The 27810-nt window shown below is 39.1% G+C and overlaps 1 protein-coding gene across 1 annotated transcript; it reads left to right on the forward strand.

Annotated features, from left to right (window-relative positions):
* The first annotated feature begins 711 nt into the window (after positions 1 to 711).
* Positions 712 to 27810, forward strand: kntc1 (kinetochore associated 1). The gene is made up of 61 exons (XM_037777672.1): positions 712 to 1447; positions 2666 to 2786; positions 2987 to 3102; positions 3352 to 3427; positions 3583 to 3660; positions 3749 to 3783; positions 3872 to 3982; positions 4331 to 4424; positions 6072 to 6124; positions 6235 to 6347; positions 6451 to 6505; positions 6596 to 6694; positions 6808 to 6851; positions 6970 to 7032; positions 7125 to 7200; positions 7418 to 7543; positions 7663 to 7829; positions 7915 to 8026; positions 8117 to 8260; positions 8349 to 8405; positions 8525 to 8596; positions 8920 to 9039; positions 9280 to 9423; positions 9515 to 9610; positions 9752 to 9855; positions 9964 to 10066; positions 10150 to 10284; positions 10384 to 10503; positions 10948 to 11020; positions 11405 to 11472; positions 11554 to 11855; positions 12037 to 12209; positions 13266 to 13366; positions 13748 to 13892; positions 14009 to 14065; positions 14154 to 14317; positions 14469 to 14573; positions 14672 to 14800; positions 15751 to 15867; positions 15981 to 16090; positions 16218 to 16428; positions 16917 to 17006; positions 17111 to 17276; positions 17632 to 17690; positions 18392 to 18608; positions 18686 to 18759; positions 18880 to 19090; positions 19732 to 19844; positions 19997 to 20052; positions 21182 to 21260; positions 21348 to 21472; positions 21574 to 21709; positions 21833 to 21928; positions 22124 to 22180; positions 22542 to 22596; positions 22791 to 22854; positions 23293 to 23422; positions 23533 to 23622; positions 25652 to 25806; positions 27210 to 27312; positions 27643 to 27810. Exons 1-61 carry the CDS (start codon positions 1307 to 1309, stop codon positions 27676 to 27678), a joined length of 6642 nt encoding a protein of 2213 aa, XP_037633600.1. The 5' UTR covers positions 712 to 1306; the 3' UTR covers positions 27679 to 27810.

A 27810-nucleotide genomic window follows, 5' to 3' on the forward strand; every position in this document is an offset into this window, starting at 1 on the left:
CTGTGTCATGTTTACCTATTTTAAATAGTGTGCTGTTTAGTCCAGTGTGTCCAAATCTAAATCTTGATATGATTGTCTCATCTCTCCTGTTCCTTCCTAAACACCTCATTTCTCCCACTTTCCTTTGAACTCTGTAAAACCATCTTCTTTTCCTCTCTTCCTCCCTTTGCTTCTGCCACCTTTCCCTCAGTCTCTGTTTAATAATTGCTCTTCATTTCTGTTTTGCTGAAACTAATTGTCAAATCAATGTCGTTACTTTTGTAGCCGTCTTTGCAATCTTATCTACCATTTAATTTCCTTTGACCCCTATGTGTGCTGGTATCCATACAAATATTACTGTAAGCCCCATCATCTGAATTCTGTATGTTTGTTGTATTTCAATCAACATGTGTCTGGCTCAGCTAATGTGATCTAGGTTGCCAGGTTTTTAACTCTTGTATCCTACAGTATCACCAGTATCACATACATTGAAGGTTGTCGAAGCCAGATCGAGCGGGGCCAAACAACGGCAGGGGCACTGGTATTCTTTACTTTTAAAAAAGTCTGTAGAAACTGAAAATACAAATAAATCACTAATAAATGATCTCTTAAACCACCGCCATAAATGTAGCACTAGACAACGCAATAGTCCGAAACCTATGACTGAAACATATCCAACCTGGCAACTCAACAAGAATCTCCCGGATATTCATGCAATGCCCCGCCCCTCTGTGTTGGACCCGCAGAGGTCTTTCGCCCCACATTTAGCCTGTCAGGCAGCACTTATTCTCAAGGCTGTGCACGGCGCAAACAAGTTTAGTTGATTAAATGGTTATATTTGGATAACAGATGGATGATATTAAAATATAGGTTGTGGTTGTGGGGTTTACTTCTGCCAATCCCAAGGAAGGAGGCATGATTTATACGTAGCCTGGAATGGAAGTAGGTCTGTTAGACAAAAAGCAGGGGAGAATCACCCCTTATTTCAACTGACAGCAAACCCGCCAAATTCTAAAGCTGTTGAGTTGTGTTGATTGTGTGTTGTTGTAGCTGATTATCTCAGTAAAGTGGTGAGATATAAACTCTGTCTACATTGTAGTCGACAGTCCGCCAACTCGCCATCGCTTATAGGTATCAGCAGGTCATTTTAAGTGTTGTTGGTCTTCTAACTGTTGGCTTAATTAACGTTTTTAGCATTAGCGTTGTCATGGTGAAGTTACAACAGCTATAATGTTAGCTAGCCTGACTAACTTATCGCATTCCAAGTAACCGTTAACGTCAACGGTTAACGTCAACGTTTACTAACTTTGAATCATTCTAAATCTAAATGGCCATGTGGAGCGACGTTGAGCTTCTGACCAGCGAGGACACAAACACTGTCAGGTTGGGCAGTGTTGGGTCCAGAGAGGAGAATGGCAGCGGCTTGTATCAGGTGGACACATTGGTCAAGATCTCCACTGCCAATGAGGTAACCTTAATGAATGTCAATATTCACAGTACACGAATATCCCTTACACAAAAAGAAATATACTTCAAGTTTATTTTATAAAAGTAAACTTAAGTATAGTTCAAGTATATTATAATATACTAATATCAATGTACTAGTAATATACTAGTAAAGTGCACTTTCATAGACTAAGCTACTGGAGTTACCCTGCACTATATTCACTTTTAACAGTCTCCTCTGCACTATATTCACTTTTTTAATAGTCGTTTATCACAGCTGTTACCCTGCACTATATTCAGGTTTAACAGTTTTCTTCATCTCCTTGTATTTTTATATCTGGTATATTTTTTGTACTTTGCACTACTAACTTTTTTACTGCCTTTTTACTAACATGTTTTGCACTATGGAACTGTGATGCTGGAAACTTGAATTTCCCTCAGGATCAATAAAGTTACTATCTATCTATCTATCTATACTTGTAAGTGTACTACTTCAATACTTATTGGGACTAAATTGCCCCACTTTTTAGTTTATAAAATATATACTTTTAAGTATACTTTAAATGTAAGAGTAGTAAACTTTGAGTAAACAACTAGTTTACATCCAAGTTGTATTTTGTACTGCAACTATAGTATAAACTATAGTGAACTTATACTGTTAGTTTACTAGTTATATACTAGCTCACTTTTTTAGTTTATGAAAGTACACTTTAAAGTATACTCTCAGTAAACTACTGGTTTAATAGTTTGTACTGCAAGTATACTTGTAAGTTTTCTTAAGTGAACTTATAGTACTTAGCCAAATGTACTTTTACTTTTCTGTATACTTTTCATGATAAGCCAAGTATACTTGGACTTTGCTTCATACTTGCCAAGTACACTTAGACTTTTCTGTATACTTGTCGGTATAAGCTAAGGATACTTAAGTGTATTTTTGTAAAGTATATCTCTGATAAGTACATACAAAGTAACCTGAAAGCATACTCTCTTTAGGTTTAAAATAAGTTTACTAATAGCACACTTGAATACATTTCTTTTTTGTTAAGGATGCTCTTGTATCCCTCTTGCTCCATTTATTTACTAGGCACTCACACCCAGGTGCGTAGCAAATAATCCTGAGCCCTCTGACAGTATATTGCCCATTCCTTCATTTAAAGTAGTAGTAGTGGATCCTTTAGGTACATCACCCTACTAGAGACAGCACTGATCAGTGATTGGATGAAAATGCTGGTTCTTGCAGGTGCAGGCAGATCCCAGTCTCTCCTCTTCCAGTGGTTCAAACTGGAGCATTGTTGTTGCTGACAAGACAGTTATCCTGTTTGATCAGAGCTATCAGACCATCCTGCTGCTTCTTCACTTTGGTATGTTCCGCCATTCATCTTCACACTGTTTACTATCTGTCAGATGTCAGTTTATGTCCTCTGAGATTGCCTGTGTGGCTGTAGCCGAATCAGCAGTTCCAAGAATTTGTTAAGATGACTGATCACCGTTTTCTCTGTGTTAAGGCTGCAGTTTGACCTTTCACAGTAACTGCATGTTAATACCAAAACTTACTTTTCAGAAACTGACGTGGATGCCTTTGATGTATGCCTGGATGGACAGTTTCTGGTGGTCTGTGAAAGAAATGGAAATCTTCATTTGATCTATGTTCCACACAAGAGAATCCTTCTCACCAGGGTATGAGTGTTGTTAGATATCCATAAGGTCTAGTAGTGTAGGATTACATTAGATATGATCACTCTTTGTCTGACCTTGAATTGTTATAGTGTACTTGTCTGATTTCACCTACAACACTTGAAGAATAGTATTCAACTATAGATGATGGCAGCAGCAATAATCCTGTAATAATCCTGATAACTTTGTGTCTTTCCACAATGTGTTTCACTTATGTACATTAACATGTCGTGTTATTTTTGGGGTTTATAGGCTTTGGTAGAGAAACCATCCAGTGGAGATAAAACATACCGTTATCTCACCATAGAGGAGGACAAGACATCCTTAGGTAAAATGTATTGGCCTATATGAATATGAGAAATTTCGTGAGAAATTAAGGTGGAATTTCTAGGAATTTCTAACCATAGCTTTTAAATGATGTTTTTCTTAATCTTTTCTTAATGTTGTGTTGCTAATTTCTCTGATTTATTTATTTTTTGACAGGGATGTACCATGTGTTCCTTCTCATAAAGGATGGGTTTTTCCACATTACAAACCTTGCATTGGCAAAGATCGAGACAGGTATCAAAACTGCATGTGTAGTAGACTTAAAGTTTTATTGGAGGCATTGTGTTGACCACATTAAACATTTATTCTTTTATCAACACAGCCATTGAAAACATAGATCTGGGAGCTTTGAAAGAGGTAAGTTAAAGCAATTTTCTGTCCATGCAATTGCAAACATTTTTTCTTTCTTTTTTTTTTACTATAATCACACTTTTCCTCAACTCAGCTCCAGTCGCTCATCAAGATAGACTTCTGCTCCACCGGTGATTACCACGATGAAGGCTGCAGCACAGCAGTGATGTTCAATCTGGGCCCAGAAATCCACTTAATGATCGGGGTCAGTGTCTGAGAGAAGTCATATTAATTTATTTACCACCTGCAGTTATGGTTACATGTGAATAAAAGCATATTTAAAGGACAAAACAAAATGGTCGATGGTACTTCAAATATTTAGTGCTTGCTTTATATCAGTCCCTTTTCATACTATGCTGTTGCATGTCGGATTTTCCTGCAAATGTAAGCAAATTAAACTAATCTTTACCATGATATTAAGACAAACTTTAAATTAAGTTCAAAATATTTGTGTTAATAAAACCTTTCTAGAAATGGTAGTTACTCCTTATATAAAGCAGGATACAACATGTATTTCTTGATGTAATTAGTCAAAACATTATTATCTTCACAGGGGGAGAAAGAACATATTGTGACTCACTGGACGATGGACCCTCATCAAGCCAAGATGTGCCTTGCTAACTCTATTAACAGCAGCTTAATTCCAGGTAAGGTCTTATTCCATTTTCAACATAGTTACACTTCGTTAATGTGCCTTTTGGAAGATACTAAATATTTGTTATCATCTACATATTTAAAGGAATAGTGTGTAACATTTAACAACAGGTCTGAGTTTGGACAATGACAGCTCGGCAGGGACATTAAGAGACTTAAATAAAATAAATTTTCAATTAAATTCATCTTTATATAGCGTCAAATCATAACAGAAGTTGTCTCGAGACGCTTTTTATATAGAGCAGCTCCGTTTGCAACATTACAGAAAGGACAAAGACAATAAACAAGGATACAAACATTTAAACATTACAATTACAGAAGACGATGATTGTAATGTTTAAATGTTTGTATCCTTGTTTATTGTCTTTGTCCTTTCTGTGATGTTGCAAACGGAGCTGCTGTTATGCAAAACAAATTTCAGACCTGTCTGACAATAAAGTATTATCGTAGACCGTACTCTATAAAAAAAACAGACCAGCCTTTGTGTTTCAGGTTGTTGTGCTTCACTCATCTGAAGTCATATACACTGTCGATCAGGTTTTTGTCCAGCATCTATTGGCTTGGTCCATTGTCCCCTCAATCCTGAGCAGTCTCCCAGTCTGTTATACTGGGATGCATCATTGCTGTAGGTGGAGGAGAGGAGCGGTGCTTGGTTTTCTCACGATTGTAGCTCTTGGCATGCAACAACGAGTTGAGTTTTTTGTCTGATCCGGCCACAGTTTCTTTTCTCAGTCCTAAAAGTGGTGAGTAACACCAGTATATGTGTCATGTGGCTTGTGGCAGCAACTGCAAATTCTCACATGTTGCACTATAGGGTTAGTTAGCTATGACCCTTCTTTGAAAACTCACTTTTGTTTTGGGAGTACAAAGTAAAACGCATTTTTTTCTTTGTTATTACTTATACAAAGATTAAAAATTAAAAGATTAGTGTTTAACATTTTGGGGGATCTGTTAGCAGAAATTGAATATAATATTCATAACTCTGTTTTCATTAGTGTATAATCACCTGAAACTAAGAATTGTTCGTTAGCTTAGAATGAGCCCTTCTCATCTACATAGGGAGCGGATCCTCTTCACGGAGTCTGCCATGTTGCTCAAACCAAACACTGGCTCTAGAGAGAGCCTTTCACGTTTTTACGTTACCTGAAGGCCACCGTAGTTCTCCAACATGCTTATGAAACTGCGGTAATGTGAGCCGCAGAGTGCAAAACTGGTACCACCAGCCGGTGTCTGACTTCCGTTGCTCCTAAAGTAGTGTTATTATGGTAAGGATGGCCTCTCAGTGAAGCGAACGGCATTACCATGGTTTTGCACTTGGTGGCTCATGTTACCACAGTCTTGGAAAGGGAGGAGTGAGTGGAGGGGTTCTCAGTTGATTGCAATTTGCAACCACACCACTAGATGCTGCCAAATCCTACACACTGTACATTTACCATTTTACTTTTTTAGTAATTACTGTATGGGCTCAGCTTTTTGGACATGGGTGTATTTATAGTAAAACACAAAGTATTAGGTAAAAGAGACAAGATAATAAATAGAAGCGCAATATGAAACCGTTGCAAGACAAGTAAAAAGTTAAAATGCCTTTTCGAGTAGATTGTATGAGGGTTGTAAATTCTCCTTATGTGTTTACTTCAAAGGTGTGAGGAAGATGGTGGTGGTGGACAATCTCTTGTACATTCTTGACACTGAGGTGAGTTCAGTGGTATAACCTGCAGCTGTTGGATATACCATTGCATGAGGTTCGATCAAAAGTATTTGAGGTTTACAGTATGGATTGCTTTGTGTTTTCATCGGCTGCAGGATGCCCTGAGTCTTTGGGACCTACATTTCCTTGTCATGATTCACTGTTGGGAGGGTCCTGCCATTCATGACTTTGAACTCACCACAGAATGTGGCTCTGCCTCCATGGTGGCGTACGTATCAACGTTTTACCACATACTGTAGCTGTACATATACAGAAAAATGTGCCTCAATCAAACAATGTTGAAAATGTAAATTAATCTGTGTGTATTACAGCCAAGACAAGGGCAGCGTGAAGATGATTACACTGACCAAGCAAGACAACAGTCAGGTATTAGTACAATTCCTTTTGAAGAAACTGTGATAAACAATCATCTCAAGTCCTGTTCTGAACTTGATGTGCTGTTTTTTAATTTTCCAGATCAACTCACTGCAAATACGATTTCTGCCCTCCATGACTGTTTGCTACTCCCTGGATGTCTCCTCAGTCTCCTGTCTGGTCCAGACCAAAATAAACATGGTAAACAATCGACACGTATCAAATTGTTTTATGGATGATATATGGACATGTGCTGTTGCTAGAAGTTAATATTTCTGCACATTTAAAGCAATTGTTTTATCCTCTGATTTCAGGATACAATTTATTTAGTTGAAGGGATTTGTGAGAACCCAGAAAGGTAGGATATGTTTTGTTATGATTACTATGATGTTCAGCCAGTACTTGAGTGATATGATTAATTAATGCTTTTATAAACTATGAAGTGGTCTCTTTTTTTCTTGCTCTTCATCATGTAGTCGAGGAGAGCCTATATCTTCTGTTGTTGTCAGATGCTTCACAGAGGCTTTGCCTGAGAACAGGTACCCAAATTTAATTGGATACATTTCAACATTAATTGCAGTTTGTTTAGTCTGCATGATTTCAATATAATTTAACTTTTTTCTATTCCCAGATTTAGCAGACTTCTTCACAAACACATGTTTGAGGAGGCTGAAAAGTTTGCCATCACATTTGAGCTGGATTTAGAGGTAAGTGAAAAGTGGAAAAGTAAAATTCTAAGACTGTTGTGGGCTAGACTTTTATTTTTTTCCTTTGGCCTCAGTGGACAATGGAATAAAATATGACTATTAGACCAGAGAATTATGATTTTAGAGTAGAAATATACTTTAGAATGGTGGTGCACCTGTTGGTAATTTACTACCCTAATTGGGGCTATACACAACTAAAAATCCCACTTTTGTTCAGCTTGTTTACAAGGTGAAGCTTGACTTTGTGCTGGAGCAGCTGGCCTCTGCATCGGTGGGTGGCTATGGACAGGATGTGTGGTCTGAACTTGTGGAGGAGGCCAAGACCAACCTGATGAAGATCACAGTCAGTTATTAATTTACAGTTCCAAAATGTTGATACCTTCTTAAGTTAGTCATAGCAAATTACAATTATTATCAAGTATTAACCCTCGTTAATAGAGGTTATTTTTTTGTGTTGCCTAGGATGAGCAGTATGTGGTGGAATACTGCCTCAAGGCTCCGTGGCCGACCTTTGACACAGCAGAGAAGATACTAAACCATGCTGCCACACGATACTCCTCCTTACAGATCCAAGAGGCCTTGGCCAGGCTAGCAACGTTCTGCAGCCTGCACGGCCCGGAAAACTTCAAGTAAATTCAAAGTCTTAGTGGTCTCCTGTATAGATCATTATGTACACATATGTGTGATTTTAGTATGTTATTCTGTCATCCATAGTGCCATCGCCTGGATTGAGTTTCTGAACAGCACTGACAATTTAGGAGACATCCTCAACCACCTAAGAGAGGGAGACATGAAGGGTGCACAACTCCTTTGGCTCAGATATGAGGTAAAGAACAGCTTCATGCACTTGATGAAACAACACTGAGAATATCATGGTGTCAGTGGTGATGTTGTTTACTGCTTGGTTTTGTGACAGGGACATATCGCAGCAGAGTTTGATGAGAGCAAGCTTGAAGCCGTGCTCAGTGCCATCCCAGAGGACCTGCCCTCCCGGGACCTCTGCCCGTGGTTTAGGACAGTTCTTGTTCCATTTGTGAGGAGAGTGCTTCCAACAGGACAGGTAGTACACATTCTCTCAAGCATAAAATACTGTCATCTTCAAGATATGGTGCTATGTTTTCAGTAGTAAAAGTTTTATGTGGCCCTAGAAAATCCTGGCGCGATGGCTGGAGCAGAGAGCTAGGAATCTGGAGTTAACAGAAAAGGTAAAAACCAAAAAAGATCAATCTCTCTTTTTCCAATTAGTTGTATAAAATATTCTATAATAGTATCAGTCTGTCACAATTGTTGAACCAATGATTATAAATGTAATATGTGGTTCCAGGGTGCTTGGCCCCAGAATGGGTTGGACTTGGCTGTGGTTGGACTGCCTTCTCTATGGACATGGATGAAATCTGTAAGTTAGCCACATTTTTCTCTTTTCACTATAAAGAAGACTATTTCTTCTATATGCTTTCTCGATTGAAAAGATGTTTTCTTCTTTCGACTGGCATCAGCAAGAGTTTGATCGACAGATAGTTCATCCAATCACCTGCCATATATTTTTTTGAATGTGTCTACCCTTTTCCAAAAAGTTTCCAATGGTAGCTTCTCAGATTGTTCTGTGTAACACACCATCTGGCGGGTCAGGTTATCATGTGGCCGCAAATTGTAACATAATTATCGTGACATTATGTGGTCCATGATTTATTTATATGATTCTGTGATTTATTTTTTCAGGATGATAATTATGGTGCAAACGAGGTGGAGAACCTCAAGTCCCTGGTGTCCAACCTCCGTCAGCTACTGGACCTCTACCGGAAATACAACTGCAGGCTTTCACTTTCAGTCTTTGAGAAGGTTTGTGTCTTATTAGTGACGTATTCTAATTACATTTGAGTTTCAAACAAGCGTCCGATATCTACAGCAGGAAACAACCTGCAAAAACTTCTAAAAAATTGCTTTCAATTAATTTCATTATGCAAATGAAAAGAATATCTTACTTTTAAGTACATTGTGGTGTTGTGTTTGAGACATTCTGAGTGGGTTTTGCATTGCTGTTCCTATCTTAATAATTCATCTTCCTTGTGAATTTGAAAGGGAAATGTACGGAGTGTTGCTTTCTTCATGCTGGACAAAGTGCCGGCTCCAGAGCTGATCCCCGCCACAGTGGAGAGCAGTATCCTGCCATACGCTGAAGAGCACAAGATTCCTTTTGATGAGCTTTTTCTACAGTACATCAAGGTAAAACTCCACTACTTACCAGCCCACTGGGAGCAGATATTTAATTTCCCAAATGCCTGATGAAAAGTGTTTCCCCTCTCATCTTCACTAGGATCTGCTGGAGCGCTGCAGTTCTCAGACCACAACCCTTTTCACAGAATGGGAAGCCAAAGCCGTGGCTGTGTTGGGCTGCATGACTGATACTGACGTAAGTTTCTGTAACACCATTACAGTTACACACTGTTGACAACGTGTTAAAGGTTTGTGAGCACAAATATTTGAGTGGAAAACAGCCGTAACAGCAGCAGAATGACACTAATCAATAACATTTTATTGTATTTCCTGCCAGCTGATGGTGGATGCTGTGCTGGAGATCATGCAGAAAGCTGTAGTGCCCTGGAGTAATGTGGTAGAGAAACTGGTTCAGCAGTATCTAGAGATGGATGGACCGAAGTATGTTTACACTGAACTCACCCTGATTTTTTTCCCCCTCATACTAGTAACCTGTTGGTAATATTAGCAGTTTCTATATAATTTACTTATAACTGATATATTCCCCAGACAAGAGCTTTTAAAGGAGAGTTACCGTCTGATGGAGATCAGGAAACTTCTCCGGGGCTATGGGATCCGCAATTTCAACCTCTCTAACAGCACTCAAATTATGGTAATTTTTCTTATGATTAATTATGTGACATCTGACTTCTGTTGTGCCTGCCTAAGAACTTTCTTTTTTTATATCTTCCTCAGACGCTGATCAGATACATCCTAAAGCAAGACATGCCGATGTCTTTAGAGGACTCCCTGACATTAGCTGAGGCGTACAAACTGCCAACCTCGCAGATAAATCACTTGTATTTCATCCAGCTAATTGGCCAAGGAAAGGTATGGTCATCCACATGAAAATGTGAAATCACCAAAATTAAATGTTTGTTTTTATGTTTCCATGACACATTGACAGGAACTCTTTTATGCTGCTTTCAGACTGAGGAATGCATGACTGTCCTGAAGAAGCTGTCCTCTGCAGAGGCAGAGTGTGTGATTGAGCGTCTCACAGACTGGGCTCGGCTGCAGCTGGAAGACAAAGCCCACATATCTGATGAGGTGAGGAGAAGGAAGATGTCACGATGTGTCTGAAATACAAGATTATTTGCATTTTACGTGCTTCTATTCACTGCTCAATTTTCTGGATGCAATTTCCAGATTACTGAAGTCATATGTTGTCACATTTTAAGGTAGTTTTAAGAATTAGAACCTGTTTTTGCTGAGCAGTGAGCACCAGAGGTCATTTGCTGCCGCTGACAGATGTTTAATGTGATAGTGCAGGATTTTCCCTGCTTGGGAGCCTTTCCCTCGGCACCTGTGATTGCATATTTAGATGATGCCTAAACAGCTATAAACCTAACAAATATGCCTCAGAATAGACCATACATGAAACTTAAATCAATCGCCACCTCAAAATCTGAACATAAAAAGTAGAACAGCATTATGGTAAGCATATATACATTCTGGCATTTTGTATATCTTAACTTTCTCTGTCTTCAATAGCACAAGAAACACCAGATGGTCATAGCTCAGGTGATGGTGGACGCTCTGAAATACCTGCATATAATCCAAAAACGTAAGTACTTACTTTACACAATTCTGAAACATGAACAGCAGCGTGACATAGGGAGTAAAGTGCCCCTTATTCAGAAGTTTCAAGTCCCTGTCGGCAAACACCCACCCTGCTGAGGTTTTCTTGAGTATGTCAATGTATTCCTTTTAGTTCCAGTTCCTAAGCTGACTCAGCTCTGACCCCCATGGGTTGGATGCTTCAGGAACATTTACATGGAGCAGTAAAACATCACACAAATGGATGCTTAGAACACTTTTCAAATTCCTATATAAAAACACCAGACATTAATCGTCTGAACACGGCTTACAGACAAAGATTAGGGAAAGGACTGTTATAAACGTTCACCTGAACATCCAAGAGTGACACCAGGTTTCATGTCCTCTGCAGATGATGCTCTGAAAAGCATGGAGTGTGAAAACAACCTCATCATGTTCAAGGCGATCGCCCACCTACAGGTGAGTCAGTTCATTTAATTGATGCTTTAAGTGTTATTCCGTCTGATTTTTAACCTGCAACGTCTTTGTCTGTTTCTTCAGGAGGACTTTGACGTTTTCTTCACCCCCTCCACCTATGAGGATCCAAACATCAGAAAACAGATCCAGGAGCATCACATCACAGCCTATGAAAACACACATGGCTGCCGTTCATCTAAAGGGAAGGCTACGACAACTCCAGTTGTGGCTAATGATCCAGATGGCAAGACCAAGACCATCTCCACAGAGGCGGGCTTACGTCGTCTAGGAAGGCAGCTGCAGCGAACCGAGCAAGAGCTCTGGTCTGACTTGGCCCAGCGAGCTCTGGGAGTGGGCAAGGTGGACAAGGCCCTCAAGATCCTCAGGTTAGCATGTGTGGATGAATCCAGGGGTGGGCTTGCTGTTGTTTTTACACTCTTGATTTCTTAGTGAAAATATTGAGAAATTGTTCAAATGTTTTTGCCTTCAGACTAAAAAGAAAATACCAGTCCTCTTCAGTGAGGCATATGGAGAATGTCCTATGTTTTCTTTGTTCCCTTCCTTCAGTGAGCTGTATGAACACCACTATAACACCAGCACAGGGAAGGTTTTGTTCACTGCTGCCAAGATGTTATGCCAGATGCTGGAGGCAGACGTGCCCATGGTGTTCCCTGATGACATGGACCTGCCAGCAGTCATCCATGATCTGGCCTGCCAGGCTATCACTGTGTGCCACTCGGGTAAACATCAATGATGTTCAACAACATTTTATGTTGGTAAAAATAGCTGTTCTGTGAATCAGCTGGATTTATAACTCAACTATTACATTGGACACCTTTGATCTCGCAGTAACAAATTAATACACTTTTGTTATGAAAACTAGACTGAAGATTCATCCTCAGTCTTATCTTAAAGGAATATTTCATCCAGCAAATGACCATTTGTATGTTAATTACTCGCTCACGTATTACCTCGAATTTTTGAGGAAAACTTTTTCTCGCAGGCCTCAACGGTGAGTGGAGAATAAAAAAACAGAGAAAAGTCTTGATAAATTGAAGTAAATGGGAGCCACGTTTAATAACAGCAAAACTATATCAAATCATCCATTTAGAAACTCTCACACCATTTGTTCAATACAATCCAAGTCTCATTTATACAGTCGTATGCTCACTACTTCCCAAACACATGCATCTTCGCTATGTCATAGCCCGGCTCCTAGGCCATGACAAATACGGGAAAGAACACAGTGGATTATTGTAAATGAAATATATTTATTATAAATAAATTAAGGAAGTACAGAAATAACTACAAATGTGGGGTGTGTCAGTCAGTAACATCAGTAATGTAAATGTGGATGTGTGAGCATGATGAAGTGTGATGTGTTGTGAGTGAAAACTAAAGAAAAGCCAAACAAAGTCAGCCCGGCAGGTTCTGGCATCGATGAGTCCAGGTGAAGGAGTAAAAAAGTAAAAACTTTAAAAGTAAAAAGTATAAGATACAAATCACACAGATGATATACAGACAGCAGAGGTGTAGAACAAGCAAAAAACATTCTTTCCAATATATTTGCAATAGTTTATCTGGTCTTGCTGAAGATGCTGACCGCCGTCTAGACAACAGACCGTTAAAATACTTTTTTCAGATCTGAAAGAGCGTCTTGGCTAAGTAGTTCACATGAGACAATTCTTTTTTTCTTTGTGTGACATCTGAGCTCTGAGCTGGCCTGGCTGCTCTCTTTTTCTTCAAATCATTTCAAATCAAAATCCCTGAAGTTAATAATATAATAACTGTTGCAGATCTGCTCCTGGACTGTCTGGAGCTTTGCAAGTGCACACGGATAGCTATGGATGTCTATCATCAGTGTCAGTTATCAGACAACTACGGCTTTTTAGCCAAGGTCAGTATCTTATCTTTCTCCATAGAATGGCACAGTATTTACCTTATTTTGCTCTGGTTTTGCTTGAAATGTTATATGACTTAGTCTTCTGCAGATATTTAAATCTGCCATCTTAATTTACAAATTAGGAACTGGGAATCTACCAGTGGAAATCTCTTAGAGGATTTAGATAATAATATTATCTGACATAATTTTTAAGCGGGATGTTGTGCCATTACAGTAAAAGACTTCCTCTTTAATATGATTATTTAAAGAATTGCAAAGTTCCCAGAAATAAGCAAGAAAAGCTGATGTTAAAATTGATTAATGCCTCGCCTTTATAAAGTTGTGAAAATAACTGAATCCATGAAATAAAATGTATTTGAATTGATAATGTCACAGGATTTGACCTTGGAGACAGAAAAAAATCCACACTCTCAGTGGAGTTTTCAGGATCTTTTTAGCGAAGACTGCATTGTTCTGGACCCGGTGTCTGTGCTTCCAGTCCAATATGAAATTACCAACTGCTTGCTGCCTGTTTCTCTGGGTAAGATGCTGAAATGAATCATCGATTCAATGTCTAGTTAGGATTTCATCACCTTAGGTAGTCTACAGCAAACTGGTTTCATCAGCTGTTGTACTCATTTATTCCCAATCTTGCAGATACCAAACTGTACCCACTGGACTGCTCCTGTCTGTCACACTGCTCATTTGAAGACGGTTTGTACTTAAGTTTATTATTCATTGTTTCTTCTTGAATTTATAATTTCTGAAAGTTGACCTTGTGTCTTGCCTGGCCCACATGCAGGTTCAAACTACCTGCAGCCCCTCCTGGGTCCCCTGACGAACATGTTACAGATGTTACAGGAGTGCAGTCAGCTGGAGCTGGCCCTCAGAGTGCTGGTCAACTCATACGGCAGCTGCCTGCAGCACGTCACCTCTAACGTTATGGACATCAAGCTCAGTGTACAGGTACAGCTGCAACATATCCAGTGTTGCTATCAGTACCACTGAACAATTGTACCATTAATATAGCTTTAGCTACTTGCCAGTGAAACTAAGCAAAACTATTTTGTAATGTTTATAGTGAAAATGTCACCGTAACTTTTAACTCTTCTTTCAGCTTCATGATACCCAAGGGCTTAAGAAGTACAATTTATGCTTGAATAATCTTCAAAAGACAACGACTTCGTCTCTGAATGCCGTTGCTGTGGCTCTCTTGAACAAGGTGAATCTGCTGAGGCTCATGACATGAGAGGGTAGTAGCAGATTTACTATGTTTTAGTAGATTTTAAAATAACTATCTCTATTTTCCATGGGATGCAGGTGTTCAACTGGAGGGTGGTTGATTGTGATTTGGCTATTGGACTCTGTACGCTCCTCTCCAAAGCAGAAGTCTTAAAAGTTCTGTGGAAGGTTATTGACAACACCTGGCAGAACTATGACAAAATCTTGGTATGCTATATGATCACTGTTCTTCTGTATTTTATTGTCAAACCTTTTTTTGTTTTAAGGGGAAATACCACAGGTGAAGAGGGTAAAAAAATTTAACTAATGGATATCACCATGAAACTTCCCCAGTTACTTACATTAAGGCAATTTTTTAATTTTTTGTATTACAAGTTTTCTGGAATTTTTATGTTTAAATATGCAAATTATACATTATCTTATTAAATATGCACTAATTTGCATACATTTCCAGAACAAAACTGTTTCATTTTGACATTAGAGTCAAAGGTCTTTACAGAGGGAATTTTAGACATCTCTTTTTATTACTCCATAAATCAGAAAATACTGTCAACAGCCTTAAAAAAATCAGGCTATGAATGAAATATGAACCATCAGAATATAGATAGGAAGGAAACTGGAAGGTTTGGTGTATGAAGTGCTACTGAAGTGCAAATTTCTGCCTCAGAGTATGAGAAAACAAAAAACTTGGCCTTTTAAAAATACGTATTGTAAAATTCCATACATTTTGAAAACACTACAGGTGAATAGGGTAAAAAAAATTAACTATTCAATATCACTATGAAACTTCCCCATTCGATTACTTGCGTTAAGACAATTCGTTTTTTAGTTTTCTGAAATATTATGTTTAAATATGCAAATGAGGCATTATCTAACGCTAACTTTTGTTGAATTTAGGAGAAATCTACAGACGCAAATAGACAAAGTTTAGTAAAATAAAGACCTGAATGTGTATTTTGGATGTTTTCCATGAGTCTGCAAGAAATCATGGAAGCAAATTAGCCCAAAATCTCAAAATTGACAAGTGTATGAAAAATTATGTTTTTGCCTGACAAAACATCAAACAGTTTGTTCGGAAAAAAAGGAGATTGCACATGTGCACATCTCCATTGATGTTTCAACAAATCTAACCAGCAACTTTCTCATGATTATTTCAGGCTGTGGCCAGAATCGGGGCCAATCTCTGCTGCTTGTACGATGAGGTAGAGGAACAAGAGAAGTTTCTCTCTGTCATCACTGATGCTGAATGGGGCATCAAGCTTGGCAAATTGGAGGTGTGTGTGTGGAAGAAAACCACCTCATTTATATATTCACATTATACTTCACAAGCTCTCTTGACATTTAACTTGACTTGACGTTTATCATGCTTGCCCTTGCTCTGCCACAGATATCCATCCAGCCAGTGTTCCGTCAGCGGCCTGAGATGAAGAGTAGTTTGATCCCTGATCTGGTGAAAAACCAGAGGATCACTCCAGACATTATCCTCCAGTACTGCAGGTCAGCTGCTCACACTACAGTGTCAAACTCTTCAGTCTATTTCAATGCATTTTATTTTGGGTCCAGGACGGTCTGGCAGACTAGTATTCTTTTCCTTCCTGAGCTCACGCTCTGCTTCTGTCTGCAGCACCTTTGGTATAGACCGCGACCGTGTGATCAACCAGTACATTACCACCTTACTGCTGCTCCAAGAGGACGAAGAAGGTGACCCAGGCGCAGGCCAGGAAGAGACGCAGCCTCGGCGTCATGCAGACACACTGGAGCGAGTCTTGCAGATTATCCCGATGTTACACAACACCAGCGAGCTCACCGACAGCCTCTGTGCTGCCATATTCAAGGTTTGTGCATCGGGGACGAACTAGAAGAGGGAGAACTTCAAAGCAGTTTGTTATTAACATGACTGGGCTCAGTGTTAATGGTTTTTCAGCACCTTTTACATGAGTGACTTTTCTGATAGAATAAGGTTTCATTTTCACCCAGAGGCTCATCTGAGACAATTGATTAAAAAAAAAACATACAACACAAGTATGCTTGGTTAATGTTATATATAGCCAATATATCCACATGCTTTTATAGTGTAGCTCTTAAATGGCTGCAGCCCTATTATTTTTTTTCCAGTTGCCAAACCAACTAGTTGAATTTTGCCCAGAATTACTTACATGCAGTACTTGTTTTAGCACTGCAATGAGAAACAACATGGCAAAACAAGTCTGAACATCACTGAGATGAGTTTACTGTCATTAATTCTTTTGTTTCTTCGTTTCTATCCCGAACTAAATTTAAGTTTGACTATTCTCCGAACTTGTAAAATGCCTTTCTCATACAGCTCAGCCCTTACAACTACGAGAGGATCGAGGTAGTGCTGAAGATCATAGAGGCTGCAGATGAGAATGTGACGACCTTTTCTGTTAATCAGGTAAAAAAAACACACACACACACATTGCCGCTTTTAAAATGAAATAGTTCCTGGTCTTCAAAATGTATTGTGCAGACTAGCAACCAGTGTGTTTTAATCCACAGGCAATGGGCCTCCTTCAGCACCTGAAGTCCTACAAGCGGGTCTCTCCTTCCTCAGACGTGGAGAAGACGTATCTTCTGGAAAACAGCCTGCTGCCAAACCACCTGTCCAACAGCAGGCTGCCCTTCCACCTGCTCATGCAGACCAAACATTACTGGAAGATTATATGTAAGTCAGCCACCATTAGTTGTCTTATTTTCATGCTTCAATATTATTGCGGACAAACTCAAATGACTCTGATTGTATTAGATCTCCACTGGTTGCCTGTTAGTATCAGTTTTAATCTAAAAGGAAGGAATCACTCTTAAATCATTTGAGGTACTCGCATAATTTCTGATATTTTACTGTGAGTGGGTGATAGATGGAACTTTAACAGTTATAATTGTGTTCGCCATTGCCATTTTTGTGAAGCTTCAGTTGGCAAATCTGTATTTTTTATTAATTATTTTGTATTTATTAATATATTAAGAGTTACTGAGATATGTTAAGACTGAGGAAACTAAAAATGTTTTTCTGTGTTTAGCTCCTGAGCTCAGTGAGGAGACCTTCCCTACACTTCTTCTCATTAGCAAACTGATGAAGGTAAAGCACACTAATCGAAAGGTTACAATCTGCATTCATTAGAAGGGATACATGACTCTGCAGTAGCCACGGGTATTTATCGGCTCCTGTTCCAAGCGACAGTGATGGAAACATGACACCCGGGTGGACACGCTAATTTTCACCCCTTTTCCAGCGCAATGCTATGTGACGTGCGTTGAAGTGAATATATAATAAATAAAATCCACGGGGATTTGGACAATTATTATAATTTATTAACATACAATTAATATGCTCTCCTCAAAGCCACCAGACTCCAGTCAGACAACAGTAATTTGACCTCGCTAAAACACACTTCATTCAAACTTGACAGAAATAAGACTCATCAAAACAGTCTTGGTCCTTCCACTGTTCCAACAATCACCAATTCTTGTTTGAGAGTTTAAAAGAGAGACTGAATAGGTAACAGATATAAAAAAAAAAAGAAGTAACCACAGTAATATTTTCACTCTTTACTAACCCTGCGTCCGGTGCCTGCCGACGCGTCGGTGACATTGAACCAGGAAAACCCCCCAGAAAGGTCAGTGCAACGGCACAGCAAACCCGCAACGGGAAATGAGTCTATCGCCTATTTTTAGCGGGTTTCCACGTGTATAAAAAAAAAACACATTTACTCTGTATAATCACAAATATTATAGATTTATTCATAACATTTGATTGTATTATTGACTGTGTCCTTCCAGGTGAGCCTTGACAAGTTATACATGTCAGCAGTGAACCATGTGTTTGAGAAGAAGCTGAAGCCTTTACTCTTAGAGCAGAGAAAAAAGGGTCAGGGTCAGTGCCACAATAATGAGACTTTCAAGGTGGCCAAGACCATGATGAAGTACATCCACTGCATCCAGAGCCCGGAGTGGGCTGCTGCCACAGCCCACAAGATCACCCAGGAGCTGCCACCAGGTCTGACCTGCAGATTAGAAACTGCCACTACACTGCTAGTGTGTTTGTATGTACTGAACTGTTTCTGTTCTCTACAGGCCATGAGAAGACACAGTCTCTTAGGTTCTGTCTGGCTCTTGGCGATGCCTGGCTGAAGGATCCAAACCTTGAGGTCAGTATTTGTGATATTCACCTGCAGAAATTATACAGTATCAAATTCAAATCTCTCACATCGTTGTCTGGTTGGTTTTTCATAAACTATTTGGTTTTAATCCCCTCTGATCTTGAGCAGGAAGCAGCGCGGGCCAGAGGAGAGACCTTTCTGTCCAAGCTGAAGCTGCAGTTCCAACGCTCTGCTACAGAGAACACCTTGATAAGCAGCCAGCTGAACAGCCCGGAGCATCTGAAACTAACTGGGCTGCCAGCCAGGCTCATCGTGGCCCTGTATGAGCACAGCGGTGTGGAGCAGCGCTACAGAGACTCAGGAGGTGAAATTTATCCTGGTGAGCACACTTTGACACAGCAGTTGGCTGTAGAAGCTAAAGTAAAGCAATGTTCCTCTGTAAGAGCAGCTTTATTTTCTTTAGCACTTCATGTGCTAAAGATGGCTACTGGATTATGACATTGAATTGTTTTACTATCGGGTATAAATTATTTTCCTACCTATTACCTACAGTACACTATCCTGCTTCATAATGTGATATGCTTTGATATGTTGTAACTGGGAGAAAGTCATCAACAATGCTGCTTAGAGCTGCAACGATTAATCAATTAGTTGTCAACTATTCAATTAATCTCCAGCTATTTTGATAATCAATTAATCTGGTTGAGTCAATTTTTTAAAAGAAAAAATAAGTCCAAATTCTCTGATTCCAGCTTCTTAAATGTGAATATTTTCTGGTTTCTTTACTCCTCTGACGGTAAACTTAATATCCTTGAGTTGCGGACAAAACAAGACATTTGAGGACGTCGTCTTGGGCTTTGGGAAATACTGATCGTCATTTTTCACCGTTTTCTGACATTTTATAGACCAAACAACTAATCGATTAATCGAAAAAAATATCGACAGATTAATCAACAATGAAAATAATCGTTGCAGCCCTAATGTTGATTCCTTCTAATTGGATCGTTTGTCTCTGAGCAGATATTCATGCAGTGGTTAAGGAAATAGCCACCATCAACAATGTAGATCTCCTGAAAATCCGTAACATGATGTTGGAAAAATGGATCTGCAAAACTGGCCCTGCTGTCACCAAGGTCTGTCTCTCTCTCTCTGTCTGTCTCTCTCTCTCTCTTTACTTAACTCATTTTTATTAGCTTGTCACAGTTTCTGTTCATCTACTTACATTGTGTTTTATTACTGAGTCCACTATGTAGAAATTTGACAAAACGTTTTTTCTGTGACAAAGGATACTGGTAATCATGAATGCGTCAGCAACATCGAGGAGGACCCCGACTTAATGAGGTAGACACATTGCTTTTTCTTTTTGCATCATTTTGTTTCTTTAATTATGTTTTTTAACGAAAATTCAATAAAAAAAGGAAAACCTCTGTTTTCTTTACCACTTTAAAGGTACAGTGTGTAGGATCTGGCAATATCTAGAGGTGTGGTTGCAGATTGCAACCAACTGAGTACCCCGCCGCTCACTCCTTCCTTTCCAAGACTGCGGTAACGTGAGCCACTCAGTGCAAAACTGTGGTAACGCCGTTGGCCTCGCTCAGCTGCCATCCTTACCATAATAACACTTCTTTAGGAGCAACGGAAGTCAGACGCTGGCTGGCGGTACCACGGTTTTGCACTTTGGGGCTCACGTTACCGCAGTTTCACAAGCGTGTTGGAGAACTACGGTGGCCTTCGGTAAACATAAAAACATGAAAGGCTCTCTCTAGAGCCAGTGTTTGGTTTGTCCGTTCTGGGCTATTGTAGAAACATGGCGGACTCCGTGAAGAGGACCCTCTCCCTATGTAGATATGAAGGGCTCTTTCTAAGCTAACGAAAACACAAGTCTTAGTTTCAGGTGATTATACACTAATGAAAACATAGTTATGAATATATACTGTATGTGTGTCAGCCCTAGCATCAGTAAAGCTGTTAGGAACAGGAAACCAGGTAGGATGTATGTGATAGTGTTAAAATATAAAAGGGAAAAACTCACCTTTTCAGTGCTTGTGCAAACTGGGTAGATGGTAGATAGATATGTAGATATGAAGGGTTCATTCTAAGTTAACGGAAACAACGGTTCTCAGTTTCAGGTTCACTAATGAAAACATGGTTCTGAATATTATTATCTGAAATGTTACACACTGTTCCTTTTAAAATCTGTGCTTAAACGTAATACTGAGTGATCACTGAGATCAAAGAATTTCTGTTGAAATGAATTACATGGAAGTAAGTTTGTATGATCTATTTGTACTGTATGAGTACTTTCTTTACGTACAGTACAGCATGTACAGTATAAAACTGAAAGTTGCCTGTTATAAATTAAAAAAAAATCTTTCCCTGTATTATATGACATCCACAATGATTGGGCAAAGAGTTGTAACACTAAAATGTGTCTGCTTCTCTGTACATTGTGTTTATTTGATGCCCTCAGGGTGGTGTACATGCTGCACTCTTGCCCCATGGATGACGTTGTCCGTCTTCTAAACCCTATCCTCTCTGCCAAAACCTGGGTAAGTTAGTAAATTGCAGTGAGACAAAATTGGACAAAGTGTCTAAAGAAAGTGGCTGATGTCTGTTTTTTGGATTTCCTCCTTTAGCACCTCAGCACTTCTGGGCCTCGTCTGACCTTCTGCCATCGGACTCGAGCACTGCTTTGTCTCGTCCGCCTCGCCGATTCGGCCACTCTGGAGGCTCAGTTGCAGATCCCCAGGGCCCAAATACAGTAATAGGAAATCCGTTTAATAGTACTGATGGAATAATTAATTACAAATTTAAATTAAGGGGTGTGTAAGATGTATTTCTGTATTTTGTATTCCCGTGCAGATATTACCTGAAGTGCTACATCTTTGTCTCTCAACTGGAGGCGTTAAACATCCCGTACACGGTGCAGTCTTTCCTCAGTAGTCCCAAAGAGGGCTTGGTTAAAGGACTGTGGAAGAACCACAGTCATGAGCCGCAGGTACTTTCTAACTGAAAACATTAAAACTCTTCCAGCTGTTTAACTTCCTTTTAGTTCCTCTATGTTAGAAATGTTACACACAAACTGTACACAGAAACACTGAAGCACCTTTTGTCCTCTCAGGCGGTGCGGTTGGTGGCAGACCTGTGTCTGGAGTATCAGGTGTACGACCCTCAGCTGTGGAACAGTCTGCTTCAGAAGCTGCTGGGCTTCAACTTGGTGAGCAGAAAAATCTTTTTATTCACACAATTAGTCTCAATTTCAAGAAGTCAAAATCTATGAAGACAATTGAACGCAGTATCTACATGATGTCTGTCTTTTTAGTTATTCTCCAGTCTTTATCAAATTGTTGAGGGGGATATTAAATAAAGACGGTTGTGTGTTTTGAAATCTACATGTGTGTTTTCCCCTCAGATCAGCCACCTCCAGAAAGTGCTAGAGGCGGTGGTGGCTGTGCCAGCTCTGTGGGAGGTAACCTCATAGTTCCTCGCTTTTATTTAAAGAAATGCAAATAATATTGTTGTTTCCTGTTTTACTTCAGACATGTTACATTTAAAGAAAAGTGTGGTCCCAAAGCGTAGAAGATAAATGTCTTCATTGTCACAAAATATCTCAAGAAAAACATTTGAAATGCAACCTGCACTCGAGCCAGAACTCGGATAGTCGGCCAGTTGCCATTATTAAATAGTGATAGTAGAGTTATGTACAGGAAACCGGACTTCCTATTATAGCAGAGACAAAAAGTTAAAATGCCTATTACTGCTACACTATGAGAAGTGATAATAGAGAAAGGGTTGCAATGCCAATTTTAATTACTTTATATTCTCCCCAGATTTCCAGTTTCTCCAGGACCTGGAGGAGTATGATACTGGCACCTTTTGTCTCAGGTACTCCGTTTATGATAGTGAATTCACTTCCATTATGTGTCATGAGGCTGACTGACCTTTATTATAAAATGTTTTAGTAGAATAATTGATGCTGATTGGCTTGAAGGCTATTCATTAAAATAGTACATTTTGATATGCATATTTGCACTGTTCAGTATGACTCCTGACTGTCTGATCTGTTTTCTTGGTGACAGCTTCTGTTCCCCTGAGTCCTGATCAACAGGCAACACTCTACAGGACCTTTGTTCTCCTCCTCAAGTACACTTTACTCATGTTCAACCATTTGCCGCCAACTTTTCTGCATGCCACAGTAGAACTATGTAGAAATTCCATGAGCTGCTGGTACTAGAACATTCAATACATGCATTGATAGATGTATCTGTATAAATAAAAAAAATCCCGGTACACTACATGGCAGAGTATACAACTGAGAACTTCAAAATATGGTTTCAAAGCAACCTGGCAGTCCAACAGTGTTGAGAAATCCTTAAACTGCATGTCCAAACTCATTGCAAGGGTCTTACAATCCGAAGCAGTCACTTAGTTTTAATTTTCACTCACAAAAAGGGTGCACCTAGGTTTGATCTATCAAATGTTGGAAGTTGTTTATGAAAAATAACAGTGATGACCTGAATAATGTGTCATATTCTCTTCTTGTTTATTCCGACTGTCTTGCTACCCGTCTTACTCCCTAAGGTGCCCTTTCCTGTTGAATCTGGACCTGATAGGAATTGCCAATCGCTTCGCACAGTTCAATCTGCCAGCCTTTGCCCTGGGAACTCTCCTTCTCATCCCCTGTGCCAATAAAAAGGCTCAGCAGATCCAGGTGAGTACGTTCATATCAATTCAACATGGGAGACGGAACCGTTCTGTATCTTTGAGGCCCTAATTACAGTTACATTGTCATGACCATCACTGTGTTTTTGCTGTTTGCAGGGCTTTCTGTCTGTGTGTAATCCAGTCGCTGTCCTTGAGCAGGTGGAAGAGCTCATGAACACCGGGGAGTTAGCTGGACTTCCCTCACAGGTTAGATGTCAGTTTAGGTTAGACGGGACTTTCCCCTTTTTATCCATTCAGTGCTCACACTTAAACTGAAACAGTTCTTTCAGCTATTCCAGCTTTAAGTATTTGTGCATTCAGCATTCCCAGTCTTTGAATCTTTGTCAGTATTTTTCTTCTAAGGTTTCTTCATCTTCAACTTCTTCTTTTTCTTCCGTATGTTTTTTGGACTCTACCTTCTTCTGCATACTTTCAGCTACAGACACCATTCAATCTTTAAACGGGTTACAAGAATCTCAACTATTAAACTTACATTCAGATTTTTGATATCTTTTACAGTTTTTGAATGATCACAATTCAAGTGTTTTGAGCTGTTTTCAGACTTTTCCTGAGTTCATAATGGGGTGTGTATTGGACGGAATGTTCAGAGCTAGAGTGAGTGACATCAGAGCTAGAGCGTAGAGGACCTTTTAAAATCTTCTGAAACTTTTCCGATCAAATTGAAATGTCGCACGGAAAGCAGACAAAGGCCCTTTTCTAACCTGCTCCCATGATCACATTTATTACTCTACACACATAAAAACAACACCAATGCGTTCGGCAGAGTCTCTTCTCTCTGATGATAATACTATTTTGGCAATTGAACTCATGGTTTTTGACTAGGAAGCAGGGATTTGACAGATAGATTTTTACAAAATCAACTGTCTAACTGTCAGTTTAGATGTTGTCTACCCCTCCCCCCTGCACTTCTGACTTTGCCCCAAATCACCATGGCAACCAGTGGCACATACACACACGCAGTGCTTATGTGTGTGTTTGGCCTATAAATCTCAAATACTGTTGCTACTACTATGACTACAACTACTGATACTGCTGCTGCTACTACTACTACTACTACTACTACTACTACTACTACTACTACTACTACTACTAGTCTAACGACTTGTAGTTATTCCACCCAAATACTACTTTCTGTCTAAGGACTTATAGAATATATACTACTCTTTCTCTATGTCTCTGTCTCTTTCTCTGTCTCTATGTCTCTGTCTCTCTCTGTGTTTAACAATGAAGTTCATCTGTCTGATATTCATATAAAGCATTTCTTCTTTCAGTCTATTCAGGAAATTCACTTCAAATTTACCACTTTTGACAGTATTATAGTTTAGCTTCCAGCTTTTCTAGCAATGTATTTCAGCTCTTAGCTTCTTTAGGTTATGCAGTACAGATTCCAACTCTGCCAGTTCTACATTTACAGCTTCTAGGTTTTTCAGCAGTGCAGTGCAGTGCAATGCATTTGGTCTTAAAAAAACTTCAGGCAAGTCATTTCACATTTCTGCATTTTCAGGAAATGCTTTGCAATTGATGTCAGCATTCCCACGCATTTTTCAGCAAGAAATGCATTTTCTAGTTATATTTCCAACTGCAACTTTTACTGTCTCAGTATTTCAGCTATTTCAAATGTTTCAACACATGCTGTACATACACACATACATTTTTTCATTTCTAGTTCCAATATAAAAAGCAACGTGACGTACAATACTGTTGTTGGAACAGATCCTGTAACAAAGTATTTGTTGCCAAGCAATAGTGTTTGATGTGTGATGTGTGCGTGGGATGTGTGTGATGGTGTGAAAAACTCACCTTTTAAGTGCTTGTGCAAACTGGGTAGATGGTAGATAGATATGTAGATAAGAAGGGTTCATTCTAAGCTAACGAAAACACAACGGTTCTTAGTTGCAGGTTCTCTAATGAAAACATCGTTATGAATATTATATTCCATTTCTGCCAAAAGATCCCCCGAAATGTTACACACTGGTCCTTTTAAAGCATGTAAACTTGTTCTTGTAGAAACCCAAAATACAAGTATGAACCTGAAAATGAGCATGACATGTCGCCTTTAAAGGTGTTGTCTTGTTTTAACAAATACCATAAATGTAGACGGGATGTCTGGTGCATTGAAACATATTTGCATTGTTGCTTTTATTACCATTTATTTTTGTTTTGATCATATTGTACCGTATTACATTATGACATTGTTGCCTCCATGATTCCTCAGATCAGGGAGACTGTATTGACTTTCATCAGCCAAAATGGACAGCACCAGAAACTGTTGAACACCAAACACTTCAAGAATCTGAAGGAACTCATTGTGTCGAGTGGCCAACCTAACCAGGTGAAAGACTTGGTGGATTACCTGATCAGCCAGAACTGGTAAGGTTTTTTTTGTTTGTTTTTATGGGGGTTACTGGCAAATCCAGCAGAGTTAAGGCTGCCATAACCCAAAAGCAGTTTGTCCTCAACTGTTGAGATAACCCATCACTTCAAAAGGTGACTCCAGGAGATCTTGAGGAGCTGAAAACCTGCATATTGAGATCAGAACCTTGAATAACGTTATAATCATGTGCACAAAGAACAGGTTTCTGTATGTTCCATGTAAACATCATATCTAAGATATGATCAAAACAGGATGTGACTAATAAACAATATATGCAGGTATGTACACACAATAAAAAAACATCTTGTTTAAAGTTATGATGCTATTTATGGTTAGCATTTTTCTGCAATAGTCAGTGTATTCACCCATTCAATGGGGAGTGATGCTTTTAATGTATCCAACATTTAAAGGCACAATCTGTGAGATGCACAGCTCCCTCCACCACCACATCAGAGTCTGTGTAGTCTACATTACATTTACTGAAGTTGAACGTGGCTTTGTGTACACGCTCTGGAATTTGGACCATGTGGTCTCTACTAGGAGTGTAATGATACATCCATCTGGAGCAATATATCGATTCAATGATCCAATATCATCGATGCATATCGCCATCTTTAAGATACATCTTTATTTTTAAATTCTTAACTGATAAAAGACATTTACACTTTAACATGAGAAATGTGGCACTTTATAGTGAACAACAGGAGGTCTATATTTATTATTTTTATTAAAAAGAATATATTGTTTTCCATTGGAAGAGCCCAGTAATAAAATTGTTAAATCATAATTACTATCATAATAGTTGATATAAATGTAGCTGATTGCTTTAAATCTATATGAAATATGATATTGTCTCATATCGATCGCAGGCCTCTGAATTGGATTGAATCGAATCCAAATTGTATCGTTGCGACTTTGTGATATCGGCAAATATAGTATTGTTGTCCAAAGAATCAATATAATATTGTATCGTGATGAAACTTGTGATTTACACCCCTAGTCTCTACAATGAACGACAGTTAAAGTTCCTCTAAACAGGTTGTAGATGACGTATTTCAAGACTTTTGCTCAAATACAATATATTAAACTGAATGTTGTCAGTTTAACATCAGACGTAACCCCTGAAGGCACAGTCTGAGTGTCTTTGGAGGTGACAAACTATAACTGAGCTATACCGCGGTTTCAATGAGATTAAATGTTATTTGAAGTTATAGATTCAGTTTTCTGGGGTTATACATGGCTTGAAACTCGTCCAGTCTTGTGTAATTGCTGCCCGCCACCTTGTGTATAAGGATGTTTGACAGATAAAGAGCAAAACAAAACCCCACCATATGCGTATGACCTTTTCAAATGTAAGATTTGAGTTATTCACGTCAGATTCTTTTAATCTGCTCTTCAGTCAGGACGATGCTGACTCGCTCGCTCGTGAGTACATGAAACACCGAGAGCAACAAAGAGGGAAAACGCTGACAAACGGCTCAGCCTCACCGAGCTGCCTGAAGGTAACTGAAGCCAGTCTATTCTGGCATACAGTGGAGTTTGTTTTTATTAAGTTATTTTCATTTAAGTAGTTATATTCATTACATTAGTTCAGATTGATTTACATGTCCAGCTTTGTTGTCCTTGTCCCTATAGCTGTTATTTTTATTTCTGTGTAAGTACATTGAGAGAGATGCATAAAACCGGAGTCAAATTCCTTGTATGTATGTACTTGGCAAATAAATAAATCTGATTCTGATAGTGTACCTTTTCTATTTTTACCATTATCTCTTTGTTTATTGGTATGTTAGAAACATAACATACCTGCAATTCTACTTTAATTTGTTTTTCAGGAGATTCTCAACATGCAAAATGGAGTTTCGGGATGATCTGACACTATTTCTGCATCTGTATTTATGTATTCTTACTTGGTCTCTCTTGGGCTGAGATGCAATATTTGCACTTATCATCTATCTTTCAATTGTTCATGTAATATTTGAATAAATGCTTTTCATTTTTGA

This window comes from Sebastes umbrosus, chromosome 8 (genome assembly GCF_015220745.1).
Source record: "Sebastes umbrosus isolate fSebUmb1 chromosome 8, fSebUmb1.pri, whole genome shotgun sequence".
Classification (NCBI taxonomy): domain Eukaryota; kingdom Metazoa; phylum Chordata; class Actinopteri; order Perciformes; family Sebastidae; genus Sebastes; species Sebastes umbrosus.

Excerpts from the sequence above, each read along its gene's own strand:
- kntc1 (XM_037777672.1), top strand. The coding sequence starts at position 1,307 with ATGGCCATGTGGAGCGACGTTGAGCTTCTGACCAGCGAGGACACAAAC. Across the intron at positions 6,852-6,969 it reads ATTTGTGAGAACCCAGAAAG|TCGAGGAGAGCCTATATCTT; the intron begins GTAGGATATGTT and ends TTCATCATGTAG. Across the intron at positions 18,760-18,879 it reads TGAAGGATCCAAACCTTGAG|GAAGCAGCGCGGGCCAGAGG; the intron begins GTCAGTATTTGT and ends GATCTTGAGCAG.